The sequence below is a fragment of the Molossus molossus genome, unplaced genomic scaffold (genome assembly GCF_014108415.1).
Source record: "Molossus molossus isolate mMolMol1 unplaced genomic scaffold, mMolMol1.p scaffold_m16_p_11, whole genome shotgun sequence".
Classification (NCBI taxonomy): Eukaryota; Metazoa; Chordata; class Mammalia; order Chiroptera; family Molossidae; genus Molossus; species Molossus molossus.
This window is the reverse complement of record NW_023425346.1, coordinates 105,561,428-105,588,591: the sequence shown is the minus strand read 5'-3', so window position 1 is coordinate 105,588,591 and position 27,164 is coordinate 105,561,428. Positions and strand designations below refer to the sequence as shown.

The 27,164-nt window shown below is 64.0% G+C and overlaps 1 protein-coding gene across 1 annotated transcript; it reads right to left on the bottom strand.

The window, feature by feature from the left end:
• On the bottom strand, positions 1 to 26,416 carry ESPNL (espin like). The gene is made up of 9 exons (XM_036254822.1): positions 26,123 to 26,416; positions 24,930 to 25,120; positions 22,989 to 23,175; positions 22,031 to 22,213; positions 15,602 to 15,733; positions 5,427 to 5,538; positions 4,408 to 4,520; positions 3,276 to 3,470; positions 1 to 1,605 (listed from the first exon to the last, which is right to left on the bottom strand). Exons 1-9 carry the CDS (start codon positions 26,414 to 26,416, stop codon positions 1 to 3), a joined length of 3,012 nt encoding a protein of 1,003 aa, XP_036110715.1.
• Between the last annotated feature and the right edge of the window lie 748 nt (positions 26,417 to 27,164).

The following is a 27,164-nucleotide window of genomic DNA, read 5'->3' as shown; positions in this document are numbered from 1 at the left end:
TCAGTCTCCGAAGCTGAACATCTCGGCTTCTTTCTCCTTCCAGAAGGCGAAGCTGCGGTCGATGTAGCCGCAGATGTCCTCGCTGTTGAAGCTGCCGGGCCGGGAGCCGGACCCCAGGGGCTGCGCTGCGGGCTCGGGGCCAGCACTGGGGGCGGCGGTGTGGGGCTGGGGACCCAGAGGGCTCAGGCCCGACGTGCGGCCAGGCTCCGGGTCCCAGGCGGGACCGCGGCCGGAGCCGAAGAAGCGGGCTTTGATGTCCTCGAAGCCGTCGGCCCAGGCCCTGCGGCCCGAGGCCACCTCGTCGGTCACGGCCTTGTGGAAGGCCCGCGCGGCCTCCCAGCCGTGGGCGCCCAGGTGCTCGAAGACCTCGAAGCAGAGCAGGTGGCGCGTCTTGCGCTCCTCGGCCGGCAGGTCGCACTCCAGCAGCTGGAAGTAGCCCAGCATGAAGAGGTCCAGCGTGAGGTGGCCGTAGGGCACGGGCGCCCCGTCCACGTAGGGCAGGAACTGCTCGGGGGACAGGAGGCCGCGGGGCCGCCGGCTCAGCCGCCGCAGCTGCCGGGCTGGCACGTGCGCCATGACGGCCTTCCAGGTGCCCAGCAGGTGGGTGATGACGCTGCGCTGCTGCCAGAGGTGGCCGAGCCGCGAGCCCCCGCTGGGCGGCGGGGAGAGCGGCCCAGGGGCCCTGGCCGCGGCCTGCCCCTGCGGCCCGGTGCGGCGGGCCTCCAGGGTCCGGCAGGCGGCCGTCTTGAGGGCGGGCGTGTAGGCCGACTTCTTCCAGTGGCTCAGGAACAGCATGACGATCCGCTCCTTCCGCAGGCTGGCCAGGTCGGGGCTGTGCCCGGCACCGGCCTCCGACGGGGCCTCCTCGCAGCTGATGCCCGAGTCACTGGCCTCCTCTGTGTCGCCCGGCCCGGGCTCCCCTCCGACCGGGCTGCCCCGGGGCTGCAGGGGCGCCGGCCAGCAGCCTCTCGGGCACTGCCCGGGCGGGGCCCCCATCTCACAGGGCCCCAGGTTCAGGGCGCAGGGCAGGCCGGGGGCCGACTCAAAGTTGCCACGGAGCGTCCGCACGGACACCCCACACTCCTGGATCTCGCGCTGGGCCTCGCTCGGGGGGAGGCTGGCCGGGGCCTCCCTGGCCTCCTGAGGGGGCGGGGCAGCTGGCCTCCCCTCACCCTGCACCAGCCCGTTCATGCCCGTGACCAGCAGTGACAGGCTGCGCACTAGCCTGGCCACGTGGCTGCACCAGAAGGGCAGGGGCTGCCCGCCAGCCACGGCCTCCGCGGCCCCCTCGGAGCCCGAGGGCTCGGGCACCGGGCCGGGGGCCTCCTCGCCCTCCCGCCCGGGTGCCCGGGGCAGGAAGCGGCTGTTGACTGTGATGCTGACCAGGGGCTCAGGCAGCAGGGCCTGCAGCTCAGCGGCCAGCCGGCCCAGCTGGCTCTCGTACTGCTGGCACTGCCTCCGCAGCTGCAGGTCGGCGATCTGCTTCTCCAGGTGCGCCAGGTCGTCCTCCGTCAGCAGCTCCCCGAAGGGGCCCAGGATGGCCTGGTGCGTCTGCGAGTACCGCCAGGCCGCCTGCGCCGCCGGGCCCGCGCTCCCGCTGTCCTCCTGGGTGCGGGGCGGCCGGTCAGGGGGCCGCCGGGAGAGGGCGCCTCCTGCTGGCCACAGCTCCCGGGAGCCGGCCCTGGACGCCGGCTGCCCCGCCTGGACTGGGAGAGCTGCTGCCGCTGAGGGAGGCCCCCGCCCTGTGAGGGCCCCGCTTCTCCTCGGGAGAGGCGGGGGTCTCTCCCTCTGCCACCCGTCTTCCTGGTCTCCCCTCACCCCCTCCGTGTTCATGCAAAGGTCCCCCTCCTCAGAGCCCCCCGCTCCACTCCAGAGCCCTCCGTGCTGGGAGGCGCCTAGCAGGGCAGGAGCCTCGAGCGCTCTGCTCCGGTTCTTCCATCGGTTCACCCCAGAGCACCCCGGCCTCCCTGCACCCGCACAGCCTTGCCCCTGCGCAGTCTCGGGGGACAGATACGGAGGGACCCTGACTGGGCTCCCTCGGGCTCCAGGCCCCGCGTCCCCCGATGGCCTCTCGGGGCCCCTGACAGAGGCGCCCACTTCACAGGCAGGGCGGCCAGGCCCGTGCACGCAGTTCTGAGCCAGTCGGGAGGCCTCTGGGCCAGGAGCCCGGGGCAGGGAAGGGCCACTGCTTATCACGTCAGTGAACGTGAACAGCTGCACGAGGCAGGTGTTGCACCGGACGGGCTCTGCGCCAAGGGCCGTGGCACCTCGTTCGGACAGAACTGCATCCCTGTGGGGTCGGGCTCTGCCGTCCACACGCAGGCCGAGGGCGCCTGGGAACATCCCCGTCAAACCACAGCCTCTGCTCAGGCCTGAGCCCTGCAGTGAGAGGCCCTGTCGTCTGCTGCCCCCTCTCTGACCTCACCTCTGACCACCATCCCTCCTTCACTCCACTCCTGCCGCCTCCCGGTCCTCCTCTGCTCAGGCCTGAGCCCTGCAGTGAGAGGCCCTGTCATCCACTGCCCCTCTCTGACCTCACCTCTGTCCACCATCCCCCCTTCACTCCACTCCTGTCGCCTCCCGGTCCTCCTCTGCTCAGGCCTGAGCCCTGCAGTGAGAGGCCCTGTCATCCACTGCCCCTCTCTGACCTCACCTCTGTCCACCATCCCTCCTTCACTCCACTCCTGCCGCCTCCCGGTCCTCCCTTGGGCCAACCCATTCTGCCTCAGGACCTTTGCACTTGCTGGTCCCTCCGCCTGGAATCCCTTGTCCCAGAGTCCCACAGTTCCTCTCCCACTTCCTTCTGGCCCCTGCTCAGGGTCACTTCCCCAAGAGGCTGCCCCGAGCACCCACCTGAAACAGCCTCTCCCCTTTCCACTGTGCGCTTCTCTCCACAGCACATGGACTAGCCCCGCCCCCACCGTCTTCCCTGCTGGAGTGCAGACTGCAGTGGGCTGGCCGCCTTCACTGCCCAGGACAGGGCTTGGCATAAGGTGGGGGCGGCACTCGCTAGATCAAAGGACATGCGGGGACCACACCTCTGAGCCAGGTGACAGGCACTGCTCACAGCCTGCATCCTGCAGAGTCTGGCTGTGAGGAAACGGGCCACAGAGGGGCACACAACGGGGAACTGGGGTCCAGGGCTCCGGTGTGGGCTCAGAGCCCCACCTCCCACGTCCATCTGCCAGGACAAAGCTCCCCCCCAATGTCCTCTGGCCCCTCCCCTCCCACTGGCCCCGCCCTCTCTCCCGCTGGCCCCGCCCTCTCAGCCCCACCTGAGCACCCAGTGCGGGGTCTGCGCCCAGACGCGCCTGCAGCTTCCGCACCATCACCTGCCGCTTCCACTCGGGGATGGGTCGGCCGCGCTCATCCCGCGTGGGCACCAGCCCGTCGAGGTCGCCAGAGGGAAGTCCGTCCAGCTGCAGTGCGGCCAGGCCGTCCTGGGCGTCCCCCGCCACCGTCCCAGCGCCCTGTGTGGATGTGAGCGGACTGCTCAGAGCCTTGGGGGGGTCCTGCCGGGAGAGGGGCGTGGCCACCCCAAGCCAGCACAGCCCAGGGAGAAGGGCAGTGGGGCCTGAGACCACAGGAAAGCACTCGGACCTGGTAAGTGTGAACTTTCTGAGGGCAGATACCCAAGGTGTCCCCTGTGGGACCCAGGAGTATGTGTGGGGTGGGGGGTTGCTGGCTGGGAGGCAACCGGAGATTCCTCCCACTCTGCTGTAACTAGTAGGGAAGAAGTTGCCCAGAGTAGGCTATGCGGATGGGCAAACTCGTTTGTGTAACAGTTGCACAAAGTCTGGTGGCCAATCTGGATCGCAGGACTTGTCAGAGCCTTTAATCTGCCGTGCGCACTGTAACTCTCCAAGAAGGGGTGGCACTGGGCGGCATTTCCCAAACGTGTACAGAACATCTCCGCTGCTGAGAGTCCCCAGGACAGGGTGGGCTGGACTGTAGGGGCCTCATGCCCAGAAGGAGGGCGAGAAAGGAAGCGGGTCTCTTCCCGTGGGTCCTGGGCTGGCCGGGAGCCCCGAGGAGGAGGGCACCGGGCGCCAGGCCCACCCTCCCCATGGACCTCCGTCTCTGTCTCATGACCGTAGAGGGGCGTGAAGCATCTGAGGTCAGAGGTCAGGAGGAGGGGTCTGGGACTCCTTGGGACCAGGAAGGGTTCTGGGCCTTCTGTGCTGGGGTGACAAGCTGCTGGTGGCCCTGAAATTCCATCTCCTCGGAACCCAGGGCGCCCTCCAGAGTCAGCCTGTCACCCCAGGCTCGATGGACGTCCACCCGTGAGGAAGGCCCTGGACGTGGCCTGGCCTGGACCCACGAGGGAGAGAGAACACGGCGAGGGCCAGGGGGGCTCAGGGCTGGCTGGGGGTCTGGGAGGCAGGGGTGTGGAGGGCGAGGACGCACCGTAGGGACGGCCATGGCACTGGTGGTGGTCCTCAGGGGGTCTGCGCGGGTCACCTGCTCGCTCGGAAGAGGCTGGTCGGGCTGGCCAGGCCAGGGCGCGCCGAGAGGCGCTGCTGCTGGGCGGAAGGGGAGCTGGGGTCAGAGGGACTCCAGACAGGGTGGGGCTGGGAAGTAGACGACCTGGGCCCTGGGGCAGAGCCCGTCTCCCCGAAGGACACTGGATTTGGAGCCAAAGACCCAAGCAGCCCTCCGCCCCGGGGAGCCCAGGCAGACTCATCCATCCCTGGGCCTGCAGGCTGCTGACGGGAGTGTCTGTGCTGACCCTGGTCACCCCCCGCGGCCAGGCTCTGCCCCTGCCCGCCCCGCGGTCTGGGGACCTGATGCCGCCCATCGAACCACAAAGCCTACCTTTACCACCCCAAGCACCCGGACCCCACTACAGACACCCTGACGGAGACATTCTGCATCACACCGGGACCCGCACAGTCCTGGTCTGCAGTGCACCCGTGAGCGGATGCGGACCCTCACCACCCAGGGCCTGCAGGTCGCTCGGCTCCGCCATTCTGATAAATGCTGTGGGACCCCCTCACTTGGCCTGCAGCGTAGGGCAGTGTCGCCGCCCCCTGCTGGCGGCTCAGCAGCAGCACGTCCGGAGGGGATTCACCTCTGGCCCAGAGAGGCCCAGAGAGGGCAGGAGGCTTCCCCACAACACAGGGGCAGGAGGGCCAGGCCAGGGGCTCAGAGCGCACGGAGGGACCCCGAGGCTGGGCGGAGGCTGTTCAACCACAGCTGCGAGTGCTCATGTGGGAAAGGCTGGTCGCACTTTAGCACAACAGCAGAGGGAGCCTGGAAGTGGGGGCTGGACAATGGGCGGTACCAGCGCTGTCCTGGGTCCTGAGCACAGCGGCCTGACGTCAGCTGCTGCCCCACCGCCCCTCAGAGGACCTCAGGAGGGAGGCCAGCAGTGCCCACTCCTGGCCCCATGGCCCGGGCCGTCCTCCCTGGGGAGGTGTACTCACAGGTGGGGCTCCTGGGACCCGAGCCCCCTCTTCCATCCTCTGGGGAGCCTCTTGCAGCTGACAGCGGAGGAGGAGGAAATGGCGGGGGAGGGGGCGTCATCAGGAGCGGCACCTGGGGGTGGACGGGCCTGGTCAGCGGGAGGCCCAGGTGGGGGTAGAGGGTGTCCAGCGGGCTAGCCTGGCCCCATGTCATGGGGGGAAGGGCTGTGCACCCTAGAACAGGCCTGTGGCAGGTCAAGTATACCTCCAGGTTCTGTCCCCCGTGTCTCCACCCCTCCACACCGGGTGACCAGGGCTCCCCAAAGACCCTATGCACTTGTCTGAGTGCCACCACTCACTGTGTCCCCCATGTCACCACCACCACCAGGGAACCCCCATCTCAAGGCCGGGTTCAAGGGCTCCGTCTAGAGGCAGCTTAACTTGGCAGCTCCAGGCACGGGGTGAGGAGCTGGGGTCCAGCCTGTGTTCAGCTCTCTGGCCTTACAAGAGATGTGCACACACACGCACGTACACGCACACACATACACACATGCACACACATGCACACACCCTCCCAGACTGCCCCTGACTAGTGTGCTGAGAGCCACCTGGACCGGTGCCCTCTCCGGGAACAGGTGTTTGGCCCCTGCTGAGGGGAAAACCGCAAGGAACCTGGAACTTAGCCACCTACGTGGGGCCACGCAGCTGTGACCACGCCTCAGAGGGTGGCCCTGTGCCGGGACCACCTTGCAGGGCACAGGCCACCCTCCCCGGGGCCACCTGGAAACAGACCACCAAGACTAGCCCTGGGGGCTGCTGGGTCACCCCCACTTCACCCCCACATCCTGCCCCGTGTCTGGGGCAGGGCACAGCCCTGTCCTTGGCCACCTCCCCTGCCCCCAAGCACTGACTGGCGGGCAGCCAGAAAGAGCCTCGACCTGGAGGTTCCCCACTCAGCCTCGCTGGGCCTCAGCTTTTGCACTGACCATCGAGAACCAAGGCTCCTGTCTGCACAGACTCACCGGCCGGCCGAGCAGCTGACCCAGGCATGCAGGCTGCCCCGACCCCGGGGTGGTGTCCACAGAGCACTGTACCTCTGAGGTGGCAGAGACACTCTCCAGGAGGACCCCGAGCTGTCCTCCCAAACCCCAGAGCCCTTGGTTGAAAGCTGAAAGCTGAAGGCTGGCAGGCCCCGTCCCTCAGCGGGCGGACGCCTGGGCTCCCGGCTGGGCCAGCGTGCCTCGGTGCCCGCCTGGCACATGGCTGCCCATTGCCACCTCAGCTAGCAGGGCCGTACACTGTGCTCTCTCCCAGCACCCCGCCCTGCCAGCAGACGCAGCTCCACGCCCCCTCCCCCAGCGGGCACCTGAGCTGGGACGTGGCCTCCGGGGCCCAGGTTGGTGCGGAGAGAGTCAGAGGACAGAGGACCTGGTTCGAACGAGCCCAGGCTAGACAGTGGCCTGGGCCGGGCCCCCGCTGCAGCCGGTGCAACGTTCTGGTGACCGTACCTCGAAATTCCCCACTTGAGGGCCACAGGCCTGCGTTTTCTCTTCACACAGAGCCTGGGGCACAGCCCTGGCTGCTCTGAGTGTCCCCTGCTCATCCACGGGTGGTCGGTCCCGCCTCCCGGCAAGGAGGTGCAGGCCGCAGTTGGCCCTCGTCTGAGGGTGCCTTGGGACAGCCACAGGTCCACATTCACGGCCTGCAACCCCTGTGTCACTCCTATCCAGGACTCCCCCCACCACAGCCACAGGGCAGGACACAGCCGTCAACCCCGTCCACCCGGTCCCCACGCACCTCACCCCTCGCTCCCGCCGGAGTCGGGGAGCCCCAGAGCGCAGCGGTGGAGGACCAGGGGCTGGGCTGTGAGCGCGGGGACCCGGACTGTCCTGGGCTGTCGGGGCTGCCTACTGCAGCTGCCCCCCCGAGTGGGAGGTGTCACATTAATTTTTGAAGGCAGAGTGTCAGGTGGCTGGCGGGCTGGGGCCGTGTGTGGGATCCCTTTCCACCCGCTTAACCCTCCACAGCGCAGGGCCCCGGCAAGTGGACCCTCCGAGGAGGTGGGGGGCACCTGAGATCCTAGTCGCCTGAGAGGGGGAAACCACCTGGGGATCCCTCGGTACAGTACCTGCACCCAGGATAGGGCAGGGGGCTTTCTGCAGCTGCACAGCTGGGACAGGGCGGAGCTGGGACCCCCGTCCTTGCTCCTGCCTGGACTGAAGGCCCCTGCGTCACTGTCCTTTTGAGATTCGGTCCAGGGCGCCGACGTGGAGGAAGAGGCAGGCGGTGAGCCCCTTGCACCCTCCTAGGGATGCCGGGTCCGGGCCCTCAAGGCCGGGGTGCAGGGACGGACCCAGGCAGCGGAGCCGGCTGCTTACTGGCCCCTGTAAATTGGGGCTGCCCGGGCTCTGTCCTCTGCTGTGACTCAAACTTCCTGAGTGCATAGCAGCCATCTGGGCCCCTCTCACACACCCTGAGACTTGGGGGGCAAGGGGACCCACAAAACATGATGCCTGCCCTCTGCCCTGTGTCTCAGACCCGGGAGTCTCCTGTCTTCTTCCCGTGTCTGTGACACAGACATAGACAGCCTGGCTTTGGAGCTGCAGACATGTCGGTCAGACTCCGGACCCCGCCGCTCGGCTGGAGAAGCTGGAAGGGACAGGCTGGCGGGCAGAAGCTGAGCCCGGAGCCCTCGCCACGGGGCCACCCCAGTGCCCAGCCCTGCCCAGCCAGGACAGGGCTGTGGGCCTTCCTGGGAGTCCTCGGCCCCTACCCTGGCAGGATCCGCCCTGGGGGAGGGGCAAGAATGTCCCCTCCCCTGGCAGAGTGCAGGCTCAGCTGGGGTGGGGGCTGTCCCTGGGAGGGGGGCAGCAGAGGCTGGGAGAGAGGACGGCGCCCGGCAGGGCTGGCGCACCCTGGGACAGGCCTCATCGCTGCTGCACTGCAGGGTCACAGGGGTCCTGGGGCTTAGCCGGGACGGTGTTCCCTGGGTGACGGGCGTCCCCCTCCCCTGTACCCCTCGCTCGGGCCCAGGTGACCCAAGTGTACTAGGACCAGGGGAGGCGGCAGATGTGGGGTCCCGCTCTGCGGGTCCTGACAGTGGGCATGTCACCCCAAATCGGGCACCTGCCCCCAGTTGGCGCCTCTCCGAGACCTGCAGCCCCTCCCTGTGTCCGGTGAGATTTGAGCGCGCCGAGCGGCCCATGCATTATGCATCGAGGACAGCTGTGTCGCGCTGGGTTACAGCCTGTAAGGCCACCCGGGCTGCGGAAATCAGGACCCGCAGATGGGCGCCGGGCGCCGGGCACCAGGCTGAGATTCAGTTACTGGCCGGGCAGCCAGGCACGCCCCTCCTTTGGGCGGAGGCTTCCCGGGGGGCCCTTGCCCTGTCTGGGTCTCAGTCTCCTCATCGGTTAAGTGGAGGGGTCTTAGGGGCCCTCTGGACCTGGAGGAGGGGAGCTGGTGCCGGCTGGGTGCTCAAGGCCATCTCGACCCTCCAACGACGCTTCTCGGTCCCGTTTTACAGTTGAGAAAACTGAGGCTCAAGGTGCTCAGAACACGCTGGGCAGAGCCGCTCCAACCCTGGCGGTAGTGAGTCCAGGGTGGGGGCCAGGACAGCGGAGGCCACGGAGGTGTGGGGACCCTGGTCCCCTGCCTGGAGGGACACGCCTGCCACCTGGGCTGCTGCTGCCCAGCCGGGACCTCACTCACACCTGGCCCCACAGCAGGGAGTCAGACAGGGGGCCCTCCAGCCCCCATCCACCCTTCACTGTGCAGACAGTGCCCCGGGAGCAGAGGACTTGGTCAGGGTCAAGGTGGGGAGGTCAAGGCCAGGCCTGGACTTCCCCAGTGGCATGCAGACCAGCCTGCCAGGGGCGCCTCCCACAGGGAGGCCTGCCGCTCCCTGTCCAGCCTCGGTCCAGGCTGCCTCTCGGGACCCATGGCTCTCACCACCTGCTCCGAGCCCGACCTGGGAAGAGGCCATCGCGGAGACCCCTGATATTGCGTTTCCATCAACATTGCCCCAGGCACAGCCTCTGCAGCCTCGGCCCCCAGCTGCCAGCCGCCCTCCGTGGGGCCAAGCCTGCACCTGGGAGAGGCACCGGGCACCCCTGCTGCCCCGGTGCTCACTGAGGGAGACAAGAGAGAGGTCCCCAACCCTGAGTCCCCAGCGGGACCGTGGCGCTCACCGGACACCCCAGCCCGATGGCCAGGGTCTGCATCTGAGCGCACTGGCCATTGGCCCCAGACGCAGGAGGAGGGGCTGTGGGGCAGAAGGATGTGGACGAGCCCACCCACCTGCCACCATCACAGGTGGAGCTGAGGACGGGCTGGGTGCCCTGGCCTGCCGGTCGGGGGGCACATGTCGCCCACGCTGGTTTGGGGGTTTGCTGCCTCACATCCTGTGCTGTCACCAAGGAGACAGCCAGGACCAGAAGAGCCCCCAGGAAATCTGAGGTGGCCGGTGCCCTATGTCCTGGGGTGTCGGCAGAGCAGCCAGAACCCCGTCCACCTAAGAGAGTTGGACAGTGGCCAGAGGGGCTGGCAGATGGAGGGCGGGGCAGAGACTCTGCTTGGACAAGGCCCTGGTCATGGGCCCTGCAGTGTGGCTGGTCTGGGGACGGCCCAGGAACCCAGCCACAGGCCCGGTGGGACCTGCTCCCCGGCAGCTGAGTAGCCGCCCCCCCCACTTCCTCATCTCAGCCGCCAGGCCGACCCCAGAGCACAGGGGCGGGAAGGACCCAGGTGGCCAGGCTGCTCAGGCTGGGGACAGGGACACTTCGTCCACCACACCAGCCACCAGCTGAGCATGTCACCACCTTCTCCAACCCAAGCCGGGGAAACAGCCCTTAACCAAACAATACTCAATTGAACATTAGCAAAATAATTAGCAAATAAATGACTTGAGCAGAACTGGAATTCTTATTTCTGAAACCATGGCATCAGAACACACCAGGGCGTTGTCGGGGGGAGCACCCGAGCGGCCCCCGAACCTCGGGGGGTGGGCGTGGGCACCAGGCAGTGGTGATGGGGCTTGGCAGGGGGTGGCCAGGTGAGGACTGTCGAAGGGCCCAGGCCACGGGGACGGCAGCCCTGCCTCCGTGGGTCCTGCAGTGATACCTGGCGTGGGGACAGGTCAGCTCTCTGGGCCTCAGTGCCGTCAACTGAAAATGGGGCCTGGCCATCCCAGGGACACTTCCCAAGCGGCAGGTTGGGATAAGTTGTCACAGTAACCGCCTTGGTTCTGGAAGAGGGGGTGGGAGCGAGGGCCTGGGGGAGCCCGGCTTCCACTGACCTAACGGCCGACTCCACCCACACACCTGTCCTCCGGGCTTACCCTGTCCATTTGCTCACACACCTGCCTGCCTCTCCTCTGTTTAATCAACAAACACGGGGGCCTGTCGTGTGCTGGGGACGGGGCCAGTGGGACAGATCCCTGTCCTCAGACCAGGAGCAGCTCAGGGAGGTTCAGGGCCACACACCAGGACAGGAGAGGGGGATGGGAACCTGCTGCCTTCTGGGCCGCACAGGGCAGGGTCACCTCACTGAGGACCCAAGGTCCTGATCTCACCCGTGGGTAACCGCAGTCTGAAATAACGTCACCCCTAGGGCCCTGGCATAAGAAATCCAGAGCCACAGCATGGTTTCTGTGTCCAGGTGGGTGGCAGGGCCCAGCCCCCACCCAGCTCCATCACAGCCTCTGTCACAGCCCATCACAGCCCATCACAGCCCCAGTCACAGCCCGTCAGAGCCTGTCACAGCCCAGTCACAGCCCGTCACAGCCCGTCACAGCCAATCACAGCCCCAGTCACAGCCCGTCACAGCCCCAGTCACAGCCCGTCACAGCCCCAGTCATAGCCCGTCAGAGCCCGTCACAGCCCGTCACAGCCCGTCACAGCCCGTCACAGCCCATCACAGCCCCAGTCACAGCCCGTCACAGCCCATCACAGCCCCAGTCACAGCCCGTCACAGCCCATCACAGCCCAGTCACAGCCCATCACAGCCCATCACAGCCCCAGTCACAGCCCATCACAGCCCCAGTCACAGCCCGTCACAGCCCATCACAGCCCCAGTCACAGCCCGTCACAGCCCATCACAGCCCCAGTCACAGCCCATCACAGCCCATCACACGCCCCAGTCCAGCCCATCACAGCCCAGTCACAGCCGTCACAGCCATCACAGCCCCAGTCACAGCCCGTCACAGCCCATCACAGCCCAGTCACAGCCCATCACAGCCCATCACAGCCCCAGTCACAGCCCATCACAGCCCCAGTCACAGCCCATCACAGCCCATCACAGCCCCAGTCACAGCCCGTCACAGCCCATCACAGCCCAGTCACAGCCTAGTCACAGCCCATCACAGCCCCAGTCACAGCCCATCACAGCCCGTCACAGCCCATCACAGCCCCAGTCACAGCCCGTCACAGCCCAGTCACAGCCTGTTACAGCCCGTCACAGCCCATCACAGCCCCAGTCACAGCCCCGTCACAGCCCATCACAGCCCCAGTCACAGCCCGTCACAGCCCATCACAGCCCAGTCACAGCCCATCACAGCCCATCACAGCCCCAGTCACAGCCCATCACAGCCCATCACAGCCCCAGTCACAGCCCATCACAGCCCATCACAGCCCCAGTCACAGCCCGTCACAGCCCATCACAGCCCAGTCACAGCCCATCACAGCCCATCACAGCCCCAGTCACAGCCCGTCACAGCCCATCACAGCCCAGTCACAGCCTAGTCACAGCCCGTCACAGCCCCAGTCACAGCCCATCACAGCCCATCACAGCCCATCAGAGCCCAAGTCACAGCCCCAGTCACAGCCCGTCACAGCCCGTCACAGCCCCAGTCACAGCCCGTCACAGCCCCAGTCATAGCCCGTCAGAGCCTGTCACAGCCCAGTCACAGCCCAGTCACAGCCCATCACAGCCCGTCACAGCCCATCACAGCCCCAGTCACAGCCCGTCACAGCCCAGTCACAGCCTGTTACAGCCCGTCACAGCCCATCACAGCCCCAGTCACAGCCCGTCACAGCCCATCACAGCCCCAGTCACAGCCCAGTCACAGCCCGTCACAGCCCATCACAGCCCAGTCACAGCCCGTCACAGCCCCAGTCACAGCCCATCACAGCCCATCACAGCCCCAGTCACAGCCCATCACAGCCCATCACAGCCCCAGTCACAGCCCGTCACAGCCCATCACAGCCCAGTCACAGCCTAGTCACAGCCCGTCACAGCCCCAGTCACAGCCCATCACAGCCCATCACAGCCCATCAGAGCCCAAGTCACAGCCCCAGTCACAGCCCGTCACAGCCCGTCACAGCCCAGTCACAGCCCGTCACAGCCCCAGTCATAGCCCGTCAGAGCCTGTCACAGCCCAGTCACAGCCCAGTCACAGCCCATCACAGCCCATCACAGCCCATCACAGCCCATCACAGCCCATCAGAGCCCAAGTCACAGCCCCAGTCACAGCCCATCACAGCCCATCACAGCCCAGTCACAGCCCGTCACAGCCCCAGTCACAGCCCATCACAGCCCATCACAGCCCATCACAGCCCCAGTCACAGCCCGTCACAGCCCATCACAGCCCCAGTCACAGCCCGTCACAGCCCATCACAGCCCCAGTCACAGCCCATCACAGCCCATCACAGCCCATCAGAGCCCAAGTCACAGCCCCAGTCACAGCCCGTCTCAGCCCCAGTCACAGCCCATCACAGCCCATCACAGCCCATCAGAGCCCAAGTCACAGCCCCAGTCACAGCCCAGTCACAGCCCGTCACAGCCCCAGTCACAGCCCATCACAGCCCATCACAGCCCCAGTCACAGCCCAGTCACAGCCCGTCACAGCCCCAGTCACAGCCCGTCACAGCCCATCACAGCCCAGTCACAGCCCAGTCACAGCCCGACACAGCCCCAGTCACAGCCCGTCACAGCCCAGTCACAGCCCGTCACAGCCCCAGTCACAGCCCGTCACAGCCCAGTCACAGCCCGTCACAGCCCCAGTCACAGCCCATCACAGCCCATCACAGCCCATCAGAGCCCAAGTCACAGCCCCAGTCACAGCCCGTCACAGCCCGTCACAGCCCCAGTCACAGCCCATCACAGCCCATCACAGCCCATCAGAGCCCAAGTCACAGCCCCAGTCACAGCCCAGTCACAGCCCGTCACAGCCCCAGTCACAGCCCATCACAGCCCATCACAGCCCCAGTCACAGCCCAGTCACAGCCCGTCACAGCCCCAGTCACAGCCCGTCACAGCCCATCACAGCCCAGTCACAGCCCAGTCACAGCCCGACACAGCCCCAGTCACAGCCCATCACAGCCCATCACAGCCCATCAGAGCCCAAGTCACAGCCCCAGTCACAGCCCAGTCACAGCCCGTCACAGCCCCAGTCACAGCCCATCACAGCCCATCACAGCCCATCAGAGCCCAAGTCACAGCCCAGTCACAGCCCGTCACAGCCTAGTCACAGCCTGTCACAGCCCGTCACAGCCCCAGTCACAGCCCATCACAGCCCATCACAGCCCATCAGAGCCCAAGTCACAGCCCCAGTCACAGCCCAGTCACAGCCCGTCACAGCCCCAGTCACAGCCCATCACAGCCCATCACAGCCCCAGTCACAGCCCAGTCACAGCCCGTCACAGCCCCAGTCACAGCCCGTCACAGCCCATCACAGCCTGTCACAGCCCGTCACAGCCCATCACAGCCCGTCACAGCCCCAGTCACAGCCCGTCACAGCCCCAGTCACAGCCCGTCACAGCCCCAGTCACAGCCCGTCACAGCCCATCACAGCCCATCACAGCCCATCACAGCCCATCAGAGCCCAAGTCACAGCCCAGTCACAGCCCATCACAGCCCATCACAGCCCATCACAGCCCATCACAGCCCCAGTCACAGCCCGTCACAGCCCATCACAGCCCCAGTCACAGCCCGTCACAGCCCATCACAGCCCCAGTCACAGCCCATCACAGCCCATCACAGCCCATCAGAGCCCAAGTCACAGCCCCAGTCACAGCCCGTCACAGCCCGTCACAGCCCCAGTCACAGCCCATCACAGCCCATCACAGCCCATCAGAGCCCAAGTCACAGCCCCAGTCACAGCCCAGTCACAGCCCGTCACAGCCCCAGTCACAGCCCATCACAGCCCATCACAGCCCCAGTCACAGCCCAGTCACAGCCCGTCACAGCCCCAGTCACAGCCCGTCACAGCCCATCACAGCCCAGTCACAGCCCAGTCACAGCCCGACACAGCCCCAGTCACAGCCCGTCACAGCCCAGTCACAGCCCGTCACAGCCCCAGTCACAGCCCGTCACAGCCCAGTCACAGCCCGTCACAGCCCCAGTCACAGCCCATCACAGCCCATCACAGCCCATCAGAGCCCAAGTCACAGCCCCAGTCACAGCCCGTCACAGCCCGTCACAGCCCCAGTCACAGCCCATCACAGCCCATCACAGCCCATCAGAGCCCAAGTCACAGCCCCAGTCACAGCCCAGTCACAGCCCGTCACAGCCCCAGTCACAGCCCATCACAGCCCATCACAGCCCCAGTCACAGCCCAGTCACAGCCCGTCACAGCCCCAGTCACAGCCCGTCACAGCCCATCACAGCCCAGTCACAGCCCAGTCACAGCCCGACACAGCCCCAGTCACAGCCCATCACAGCCCATCACAGCCCATCAGAGCCCAAGTCACAGCCCCAGTCACAGCCCAGTCACAGCCCGTCACAGCCCCAGTCACAGCCCATCACAGCCCATCACAGCCCATCAGAGCCCAAGTCACAGCCCGTCACAGCCCAGTCACAGCCCGTCACAGCCCGTCACAGCCCCAGTCACAGCCCGTCACAGCCCATCACAGCCTGTCACAGCCCGTCACAGCCCATCACAGCCCGTCACAGCCCCAGTCACAGCCCGTCACAGCCCCAGTCACAGCCCCAGTCACAGCCCGTCACAGCCCAGTCACAGCACAGTCACAGCCCATCACAGCCCCAGTCACAGCCCAGTCTTGGCCCCAGTCATGGCCCTGGGCTCAACCCTGGTCCCAGCACCCAGCCAGCTGACCTGTGGGACTGGCTCAGCCCAGCACAGAACCTTTTCCTGCAAACAACAGAGTACACAGAGCTTCCAGCTCACTGGTCCATCAGGACAGCAGGGGGCCTGTCACCCTCAACTCCAGGAGGACGATGGGGACCCTGAGACTTACCGGCCGGGTCACCTCCCGCAGGTATTGCGCACAGTCCTGGTGTCCGTGGTACGCGGCCAGGTCGGCGGCTGTGTAGCCGTCCTCATCCCGCAGGGAGGGGTCCACGTGGTGGGACACGAGTGTCCGGCAGCACTGCAGGGAGGACACACGTCACCCACGGCACACACTGGGCCCACGCACTCACCAGGCACACGGAGGGCGGCACCGGGCCCCAGCTTCTGGGGGACGTGAGCCTGCCCGAGGGCCCACGGCACCCTCTGCACCTACCGCCACCCTGTCCGAGCAGCCAGCCCTGCCGGCACCAGCACCCACCCTGCAGGGAGCCCGGTACCGAGGTCAGGCGCTCCACAGAGGCTCAGGCGGCAAGAAGGCGGCACCGTGGGGTCCCTCCCAGCTCGGAGCCTGACCCTGACCTTGTAGCCCATGTCCGGGCTTTAACTACAGAACCCGTTTAACTGTGGTTTTTTAATCCTCACTCAAGGATATTTTTCCATTTATCTTCAGATAGAGCGGGAGGGAGGAGGACAGAGAGAGAGGGAGAGACATCGATGTGAGAGAGACACATCAATGGTTGCCTCCCGCACGACCCCGACCAGGGCCTGGGGTGAACCGCAACCGAGTAGGTGCCCTCGACTGGAATCGAACCTGAGACTTCTTGGTCTGCAGGCCGATGCTCTAACAGGCTAAGTGTATTTTTCTTTTAAATATGTTTTTTATTGATTTTTTTTATAGGTAGAGGAAGGGAGAGAGAGCTAGAAACATCAATGAGAGAGAAACATCAATCAGCCGCCCCCTGCACGCCCCCTACTGGGGATTGAGCCCCCACCGGGCATGCGCCCTGACTGGGAATCGAACCAGGACCTCTCAGTCCGTGAACGACGCTCCATCCACTGAGCCTCAAGGGCCAGACCCAGTTTCCATTTTCTTTTCTTTTTTTTTTTTATCCTCACCCGAGGATATTTCTCCATTTTTTGTACAGATAGAGTGGGAGGGAGAGAGAGGAAGGGAGAGAGAGAGAGAGAAACATCGACGTGAAGGGACACGTCGAGTGGCTGCCACCCGCACGACCAACCAGGGCCGGGGACAAACTGCAACCGAAGTACGTGCCCTTAGCGGGAACCGAACCCGGGTCTCTCCGGACCGCAGGCCGACGCTCTAACCGCTGACCCAAACTGGCCAGGGCCCAGTTTCCATTTTCACAGCAACTCTCAGAGGGGTGTCCTGTTCACAGCAAGAAGCTGGGATGCAGAGTGACGGCCTGACCACTGGACTTACGACCGAGGAGGAAGTCTGGACATTTGTGAGGTGGCCATGCCAGCAGCAAAAGCCGGGGGGCAGAGGGTCCACACCGGGAGGGGAGAAGCAGGGGTTCAGACATCCACTCCCCAGTCAATGTGTAAAACGGACTAGAACCCGCCGGTGTGGCTCAGTGGTTGAGCATCGTCTCAGGCCCCAGGGGGTCGCCAGTTCGATACCCGGTCAGGGCACATGCCCGGGTTGCAGGCTCGATCCCCAGTAGAAGGTGTGCAGGAGGCGGCCAATCATTGTTTCTAAAATCGATAAAAATATTTAAAAAATGGACTAGATGTAAAAGTCACCTTCCTTAAGCATCAAAGAGGTAAAAAGTGCCCTGGCTGGTTTGGCTCAGCCGTTAGAGCGTCGGCCTGCGGTCTGGAGAGACCTGGGTTTGGTTCCCGCTAAGGGCGCGTACCTCGGTTGCAGTTTGTCCCTGGCCCTGGTTGGTCGTGCGGGCGGCAGCCACTTGATGTGTCCCTTTCACATCGATGTTTCTCTCTCTCTCTTCCTCTCTCTCCCTCAAAAAAAAAAAAAGAAAGAAAGAGGTAAAAAGTAAGCAAGGAAGGACCAGGCCGAGGTCAGGAGAGGAGCCCCGAGGGGCAGGAGAAAGTCGTGACCGAAGTGGTTCTTTCCAGCCTCCTGGGAGGAGGGAGACCAGCCAAAGCTCAAGGCCCCCGAAGGTGGGCTCTGACCGACCACCTGCCACCATGGGCACCACCCTCCGAGGGAGGTAACTGGCCTGGCCAGCTGGAGCCCCCCACGCGGGGAACCCCGCGCCCTGTGTGGACGGAGACGATGCCAGACTCTCAAGTCCCACGTGTGCTGACGGGCAGAGCAAATGTCCCACCGCCCCGGGCCTTAGACACTCCTGCAAACCGTCTCTCGGAGACACTGCGCGTCACGCGGGCAGCAAGGAAGCCGGGAACACCAGAGGCGAGACCAGGGGACCCGGCACTCGGACAAACAGACCCGCCAGGACAACAGACTGCTTCCGACGTGCGGGAAACGAAGACCCCGCTGGAAAGTTCGGGCACAGAGGGATAAACTGAGAAGCAGCACAGGAGCCCTGCCCGGTGGCCCAGTGGTTCGGAGCGTCATCCCGGACACCACAAGTTGCAGCTTCATCTGCAGTCGGAGCATGTGTGGGAGGCAGCCGATCGATGCTTCTCTCCCCCCTTCCTCTTTCTCTAAAACCAATCAACAACGACAACAACACATCCTCGGGTGAGGATTAAAACAACAAAAAACTGCCAGCACTGACCCAGTACCCCCTGGCTCGGACCTGTGTAGCCGTTCCCTTTGGGTGTCCCCATCCCCCACCTCCTTTTCTTTAAATAAATCCAACTTTTCTTTTTTTTTTTATCCTCACCCGAGGACATTTTTCCATTTTTTGTTCAGGTAGAGCGGAAGGGAGAGAGAGAGAGAGAGAAACATCGACGTGAAAGGGACACATCGAGTGGCTGCCACCCGCACGACCAACCAGGGCCGGGGACAAACTGCAACTGAGGTACGTGCCCTTAGCGGGAACCGAACCCGGGTCTCTCTGTACCGCAGGCCGATGCTCCAACCGCTGAGCCAAACTGGCCAGGGCAATCCAACTTTTCTTTATGCACCGTCTGGGATTGCTATTTAGCCTGCCCGAGCACCACACCACCAACTTACTGTTTTTAAACATTTTTTTTCTTTATTGATTTTAGAGAGAGAGGAAGGGAGAGGGAGAGAGAGAGAGAAACATCGATGAGTAAGAACATCGACTGGCCGCCTCCTGCGTGCCCCCCACGGGGGATCAGGCCCGCAACCTGGGCATGTGCCCTGACCGGGAATCCAACCTGCGACCTCTTGGTCAGTGTTCAACCACTGAGCCACACTGGCTGGGCTCATGTGTTCTATTTTAAAGAGAACAGATTCTTACTGGATTTATGCAAATAAATATATTGTCATGAGAATAATTCTCACTCAGTGAAAGTTGCCAAATTCTGGAGGGATTAGGTAGAGACAAAAATAAAAGTGTTTTCAATATTGCTTGAGGATATAATTTACCAAATTGTTTTAGGGAAATAAAAACAAGCTTCCTTATACCCAGCAGTAGGAATCAGGGGGTCTGACAATCTGGTGTTCCTGCTGCCGCTCGGGAGTCTGGAAGAACTTGGGGTCCACTCATGTTGGACCCCAAGACCAAGAGCAGTTTTATTGTGGTTTTATTAACCTAGTCTTTGGCTGGAATGTCATGACCAAGAGAGACATGCCTGGACTCTGGAGTCACCAGAACCTCTAGGGAACCGGGGCTGGCTCTCAAGACGAATGGAAGCTGCCCAGAAGCCGCCTGCAGGGCCTGGCCTGGCACCTGGCTCGGTCAGCGGTTCACGGCATCTTTCCAGGTCAGGAACGAAGATGGCAGACAGTAACCTCAACACGTTGGGAACCTGAAGGACTTGAGGACACGACCCAGATCTGCAGGTGTCCCTGGCACAGCTGACGGTATCTGTGACGGGGGCTTCTCCGCCCTGAGGGCTGACCGCTGACCGCTCCGCGGAGCTCAAGCAAAGGATTCCTTACCAACGACTGACATCCCAGCCAAACAAATTTGAGAAAGTTTATCAAGTGCTAATTCCGTTAGGTTTATGCAAATAATCAGCCACATTAAAACTGGACCTAATGCAGTCTCTTCAATAGAAATGAGGTGGTTTTAGGGAGAGAAACTGTGTTCCAGTGAAAACCACACAGCCGGGGGTAAGTGCTGGACTGTAGTGCCGCTGACTGTCTTCAACGTTTGGTTTCATTTTTATCTGTGAACTAAACTGGTTCCTCAGTTCTAGTTGTGTTCAAGCCTCCAAACTCACGTTTCGTTTTCCCTACCATCCTTTGAGTTGGAATCATTGCAAATGACCAGGTCAACCGTGTAGAAGTTACCTGAGTGTCTAGTGCTGTCCAGTTGTCTCCACCTGCTTTCATTCCAGGGAAAGAACCTTTGAGCCTTCTCGACGGACAGACTTACAGATGCAGAAACTGGTTAATAATTTGCTGTGATCATGAACCTTTGTTTTTTTTTGTTTTCATAGGCATACTTCTTATTAAACACCCGGGTAACTGTTTACACCACGTAGGTCTCACTGTGGAGGCCCATTCGCACCCTCCTTTGCTTTCTCCGAAACCATAGACGAATTGTTATGGGCAAACAGAAAACTCTGACCAAGGCCTCGAGAACTTATCCCTACTCTTATTCTCCAACACGCTCACATGGCTTAGGGAGGGACAGCTCTACGCCCACAAACCAGCACGAAGCAGCTACAAAAGAAAGAGACCTCTGTCCCGATTCCATAAAAATAATTTCTAACACATAGAAGAGGAGGGGGCCTGGCCGGTGTGGCTCAGTGGACTGAGCATCGTCCCATAAACCGAGAGGTCCTGGTTGATTCCTGGTCAGGGCACACGCCTGGGTTTCAGGCTTGATCCCCAGCAGGGGGCGTGCAGGAGGCAGCCAATCAATGTTTCTCTCTCACGTCAATGTTTCTATCTCTCCCTAAAAAATCATTAAAAACATATTTTTAAAGAAAATAAAAAATACCTGGCTGGTGTGGCTCAGTGGCTGAACGTTGTTGACCCAGGCACCGAGAGGTCAGTGGTTCGATTCCCGGTCAGGACACATGCCCAGGTTGTGGGCCCGATCCCCAGTGGAGGCGGCCAATCGATGTTCTCGCTCATCGATGTTTCTAACTCTCTCCCTCTCCCTTCCTCTCTCTCTCAAATCAATAAAGAAAAAAAATTTTTTTTTTTTATCCTCACCCAAGGATATTTTTCCATTTTTTGTTCAGGTAGAGTGGAAGGGAGAGAGAGGAAGGGAGAGAGAGAGAGAAACATCGACGTGAAGGGACATATCCAGTGGCTGCCACCCGCACGACCAACCAGGGCCGGGGACAAACTGCAACCGAAGTACGTGCCCTTAGCGGGAACCGAACCTGGGTCTCTCCGGACCGCAGGCCGACGCTCTAACCGCTGAGCCAAACGGCCAGGGCAAGAAAAAAAATTTTTTTAAATAAAAAATAAATAAAAGAGGCGGGAAATGTTAGGACTTACAAGGCAATCTAATTCCCGACGGCCATGCTGTAGCTTCCTGCCACAGGAGAACCAAGGCCCGACAATAAATGCCCGACGCCAGGAATCAAACTGTATAAGGAACTGAAACTGCCCAATCACACACCCGCGTTCCTGCAGACCCAACCCCCTGCCCAAACCCACCAACCCAGACCCAGGCCCACTGACATGGCAGCTCCTGCGGGCGGACGCACACAAGGAGGGCACTCCAGCTCCACGGGCTGCCGGCAGGACCCAACACCCCGTGGCTCGTGGCTCGGAGATGTGCGGTCCTTCCCTTTGGGCATTCCCATCCCCCACCCGCCTTTCTTTAAAGAAATCCAATTTTTATTTAAAAACAAAAACAAAACACTAAAAACAACACAGGAGATTTTTTTGGGGAGGAAGAGAGAGGGAGAGAAACATCGACGTGAGAGAGACACATTGGTTGGTTGCCTTCTGCATAACCCCGGCCAGGGCCGGGGATCAAACCTGCAACCCAGGTATGTGCCCTTGACTGGGAATCAAACCTGGGACCCTTTGGTCTGCGGGCCAATGCTCCAACTGCTGAGCCACACCGACCAGGGCAACACAGTCGATTTGAAAAATGACTAACTTGGAGATGGAGAACATAAAAATAGTAACCAAGTCAAACCCTGAAGCTGGAACTAGTACACGGAACACGGGTCAGAGGCAGCAATCAGAATCCAGCACGGACAGACAAAACGACGAAGACCAAACACCAGTCGCTACAGTCGGGACTAAAACACACGACGAGAGAGAATAGTCGACGCAGAGGTCGTATCTGAAGGGAGAACAACTGAGAACTTGGCAGACCGGTAGGAACACCCCGAGCACAAACGCAGAAGCCCAACCAGTCCCGAGCGGGGTGGATGAAAACCCCCCTTGGTTCTGTCGGAGAAACTGCGGAAGATCGGACAGGATGAGCATCTCAAAGCAGCTGGAGGAGCAAGGGGATCAGACGATCCCCACGGGGACCTCCTGAGGGAAGCCAGAGGTGACACATGGCAGTTGAACCGAAGCCCCCCCGCGCTGCCTCACCTCCAGCTGCCCGCTCTCTGCAGCGTCGTGCAGTGGGGTTCCTCCCCAGCAGTCCCTCATGATGGGGGCCCCCATCAGCAGCAGCCGGTCTAGGATGGGCGTGTGGCCACCTCGAGCTGCAAAGTGGAGGGCCGTGGCCCCCTCATTGTCCCGTGCTGTCAGGCCAATGTCAGTGAAAGTGACCTGGGGAAGCGGGAGAAGGACCAGGTGAGGCTGGGTGGGGGGACCACTCCCGGGGGGAGGGTGGCCACGGGAGGAGAACGGGGAGGGGTGGGAGGTGACCTTCGGGACAGGAGCACCAACCCCCAGGAAGCTCTGGGGACAGAGCAGGGTCCTCACACTCGCTGTCAACCCCCCACGGCCGGCACCTCCAGAGCAGTGTGGGGGACGGAGGTCTGGTTTTAATGGGAGTCTCCAGTCCCCAAACCTGCCCCAGCTCAAATCCTAAACCAGACACCTCGGGCGCCGGTTTCACACATGAGGTGAAGAAAGTGCCTCCCCTGGGGGGCACCCAGGAGGCAGCACACAGGCTGTCTGATAGGGGGGCAGCCTCTGGACCCCAGCTCTCCGGGCCCTGAACTTGGCCGTGTTCTGAGGCAGCTGAGTGCAAACACATTGCCGACCGGCCAGCGCCCCCTCCTGGTGACAGAGCACCCAGGAACGCACGAGGACTCGCGGGGGAGGGGCAGGAGGCCCGGGAAGGTGCTGCAGTCCCCACAGTCCGGTAGGGGTCTGATGCCCAGTTCATACACAACTGGAGCTGTGAACCCGAGGCTGCACCCCACAGCCTGGGCCTGGCACTCACGGGTACTCAGCAATGGTGGGCACATCCTTTCCCCAACAACCCCGTGGGCCCCCAGTTCTTGGGTGGGCGCACAGACCCGGGGGGCTCTGGGGAGCAGGCAGGAGCAGCGGCCAGCCTCGGGGAGCCTGCCCAGCCCAATCCCGTCCCCCTTACCAGCCAGACGACGAGCGAGTAGTGCCCGCGGGCGGCCGCGGCGTGCAGGGCGCTCATGCCGTCCAGGGCCCGCAGGTGCACGCCAGCCCCGCAGTCCTTCACCAGGAACTGCGCCAGGTGCAGGTGGCCCTCCTGGCAGGCCAGGTAGAGCGGGGAGGCGCCGCTGCGCGTCCGCCGGTTCACGCTGCTGCGGGGACGATGGGTTCAGAGGGCCGGCCAGGGGTCGCTGGGGTGCGGGTGGGGACTGTCCCAGCTGAGGACCCAGATGGAGGGGAGGGGAGGCCCAGCACTTGGCCGGCCCCCCTCCCTTACCCGCTGAGGGGTCCCAGCCAGTCCCCTGCAGGGTGCACAGGTTGTCTACTGCCCAAGGGAACCACCTGGGAGAGGTGGGGCTCTGACCTCTGGAATCTAGCTCCACCCTCTCCCCCACTTAAGCTGTGTGAGCCCTGGGGCTGGTCAGCAGGGTGACTACCCGGGGGTCTCAGACCCGGGCCCACGCTAACAGGGAGCACCGTGCGCCCTGGGCCGGTCAGCAGGGTGACTACCCGGGGGTCTCAGAGCCGGGCCCACGCTAACAGGGAGCACCGTGCGCCCTGGGCCGGTCAGCAGGGTGACTACCGGGGTCTCAGAGCTGGGCCCACGCTAACAGGGAGCACCGTGCGCCCTGGGCCGGTCAGCAGGGTGACTACCCGGGGGTCTCAGAGCCGGGCCCACGCTAACAGGGAGCACCGTGCGCCCTGGGCCGGTCAGCAGGGTGACTACCCGGGGGTCTCAGAGCCGGGCCCACGCTAACAGGGAGCACCGTGCGCCCTGGGCCGGTCAGCAGGGTGACTACCGGGGTCTCAGAGCTGGGCCCACTCTAACAGGGAGCACTGAGAGCCTGAGCTGGTCAGCAGGCTGACTACCCGGGGGTCTCAGAGCCGGGCCCACGCTAACAGGGAGCACCGTGCGCCCTGGGCCGGTCAGCAGGGTGACTACCCGGGGTCTCAGAGCCGGGCCCACGCTAACAGGGAGCACCGTGCGCCCTGGGCCGGTCAGCAGGGTGACTACCCGGGTCTCAGAGCCGGGCCCACGCTAACAGGGAGCACCGTGCGCCCTGGGCCGGTCAGCAGGGTGACTACCCGGGGTCTCAGAGCCGGGCCCACGCTAACAGGGAGCACCGTGCGCCCTGGGCCGGTCAGCAGGGTGACTACCGGGGTCTCAGAGCCGGGCCCACGCTAACAGGGAGCACCGTGCGCCCTGGGCCGGTCAGCAGGGTGACTACCCGGGGTCTCAGAGCCGGACCCACGCTAACAGGGAGCACTGTGTGCCCGACACTAGTCTGTGGGTGCCCAGGCCTGGCATTTGGGGCCCGGAGCAGGGTTCTGGGATTTCCTGAGTTCCCTCCGCCTCCACCGGCTGCAGGGCCAGGTGAGTCACTTTAGGGAGGGGTGTCCCCTACCCAAGGCCCACCCCATCTCCTGGTGACCGACTTCATCCTGCAGCGGATGCCAGGTGGGAATGGGGGCCTGTGGAGCACGGGCCTTCCCATTTGTGTGTGTGTGTTGTGTGCTCACGTGTGTGCCTGTATGTGCCTATGTGTTTGTGCATGCACGTGCATGTGATGTGTGTGCATGTTTTAATGTGAAGTCTCCCAGCTTTCAAATGTCAGGAAATACTTTAAAAACTACAGGTCTAAGAGACGCCCCGTGGCCAGCATGACCCCTGGGGACAATCTGAAGAGGCGTGAGGCCCAAAGGCCATTGCCCAGGGCTCGGGACGGGAGACCAGGACTCAGAACACCGCTCTACACCGACACGGGGGACTGTGGGGACAGCCAGGCTTGCCCTTCGGTCTCCTGTCCCTGCGTGCCTGCCCACGGCCGCATCCAGCTGGCTTCCTCTGCCCTCCCTCAGCCGCCCGGGGCCAGACCCAGACCCGGCAGGGGCCTCCCGCCCTCACCTGCTGTGCGCGGCCGTCAGGAGCTTCAGGCAGGTCAGGTCCCCGCTGACCGCGGCGTGGTGCAGCGGCAAGGCCCCTTCCAGCGTCTCCAGCGTGGCCGCGTGGCCCTCCCGGAGCAGCCACTCCACCAGCACCGGGTGGGCGAAGCGGGCGGCCAGGTGTAGCGGGGAGACACCCGAGGCGTCTTGGTCCTGCCGGGGCCCAGGCAGGGGGGGTGGGTCGCAGGCCCGGATGCACCCCGCTGGGCAGCCAGAGGCAGCCTCAGGGTCCGCCCGCTGGGACCCGCCTGCCTGGGGGCTTCTGCTCCCTCCTCCCCCCTGCTCTGTCCAAGGCGAGGGAGGCCTTCTCTTCAGACTGAGCGAGGTGCCCGGCTCAAGGTGAGAGGCCGGGCTGGCACTCAAGTCCAGTCTGGGGCCAAATCCGTGACGCGGCCTCATGTGGGATCCCCTGCGGGAGCAGTGCCCTGCCCGGCGTGGCGGGCCCCTGTGGGTCCTGGACACTGCCCCTTGGCCCTGGCCCCCACCCCAAGCGCCACCCCCGTGCCAGGGTGGCGTGTCCGCTGCGGGATCGGCAGACTGGGCCTCCTCCCCGCAGACAGGCAGCGCTCCTGCCGGGCCGCCCCGCGGGCTGTGAGCAGCGAGTTGCCCCTTTCCTGGACCTAGCGGGTCACCGATGCCCATTTGGCTGTCGGAGCTCACTGTCGTCCCACACGAAGGGGCAGCGAACAGGCAGGAACAGGACAAGGGTGGGCCCTGGGAGAAATGCCCCCACAAGCCCATCACTGAGCCCGAGACGGTCTCTATCCGCCCGGCCGTCACCCATGGGCTCCGGCGCCTGAGCCCCAGGGCGCACGGCACCCGCCCGGACCCTTCGTGGACCCGAGACAGGTCCCAGGGCTCAGGCCTGCTGAGAACCGGCCGTACCCCCACAGCAAGGCCTGGCACTCCTGTTGGGGGGGCACCGAGTGGCTTCCCTGTGTTTGTGACAGGGACACAGGTGGTTTAGGAGGCAGCCTTGGCTTGCAAGGGCTTTGTGGGGTGGGGGCGGGGGCAGAGACGGGGTGCACAGACTGACCACGGGGTTTGCGCGGTGAGTCCCTGAGAGAGAGAGTCCAGGGCTGTGGACCATCGGGCTCACGGCTCACTCCTCCCTCTCGCCACATGGACACTGTGCCTCCGCCGGGCCCTGCTCACCTGCAGACCGCAGCCCCCTTCGCGCACCAGCCAGCAGAGCTCGGCCAGACTGCCGGTGGCGGCTGCGTCGTGCACCGGGGTGGCCCCGTTGTGGGCCCGCTGGTTGCCAGGCAGCTTGGCCCGCTGCACCAGGAACTTGACACAGGCCAGTTGGCCAGCCCGAGTGGCGTGGTGCACCAAGCCGGCCCCCAGGGCGTCGACGATGCCCGGGCCCAGGGCACCGGCCTCCAGCAGCTGCTCCAAGGTGGCCAGGTCCCCGTCCTTGGCGGCCGCGAGCGCCCGCTGCCCCTCCATCCTCCAGCCCGGCCGGCGGCGGGCTCTCGGGGCTCACGCACAGGCCCGGGCTTCCTGTTTCAGGCGTGGACGCACCTCCCGGCTCTGGTTACCCGATAAGCCGCCCACAGGGCAGATGGGAGGCGGCGGGGTGCGGGGGTGGGGCAGGCCTCGGGGATGGGCCTCGCAGCCCTGCCTGGGTCGCTTCTGCTGTACCGAGCCCTGGTGGGCAGAGGACACGGGGCAGGGGCAGGCCTTGGGGATGGGCCTCGCAGCCCTGCCTGGGTCGCTTCTGCTGTACTGAGCCCTGGTGGGCAGAGGACACGGGGCAGGGGCAGGCCTCGGGGATGGGCCTCGCAGCCCTGCCTGGGTCGCTTCTGCTGTACGAGCCCTGGTGGGCAGAGGACAACGGGGCAGGGGCAGGCCTCGGGGATGGGCCTCAGCAGCCATGCCTGGGTCGTCTCATGCTGTGCGGGCCCTGGTGGGGCGAGGGACACGGGGAAGGGGCAGGCCTTGGGGATGGGCCTCGCAGCATGCCTGGGTAGCTTATGCTGTACTGGACACTGGTGGGCAGAGGGACACGGGGCAGGGGCAGGCCTCAGGGGATGGGCCTCGCAGCCCTGCCTGGGTCGATTCTGCTGTTTACTGAGCCCCTGGTGGGCAGAGGACCGGTGGCAGGGGCAGGCCTCGGGGATGGGCCCTCGCAGCCCTGCCTGGGTCGCTCCTGCTGTGCCGGGCCTGGGCGGCGGAAGAGGAAACGGACGCAGGG

Coding starts and splice junctions, on each gene's coding strand:
- ESPNL (XM_036254822.1), bottom strand. CDS start 26,416: ATGGAGGGGCAGCGGGCGCTCGCGGCCGCCAAGGACGGGGACCTGGCC. Junction 3,471..4,407: donor GTGCCATGGCCGTCCCTACG/GTGCGTCCTCGC, acceptor ACATCCACACAG/GGCGCTGGGACGGTGGCGGG. Junction 1,606..3,275: donor ACCCCGCACTGGGTGCTCAG/GTGGGGCTGAGA, acceptor CCCCGCACCCAG/GAGGACAGCGGGAGCGCGGG.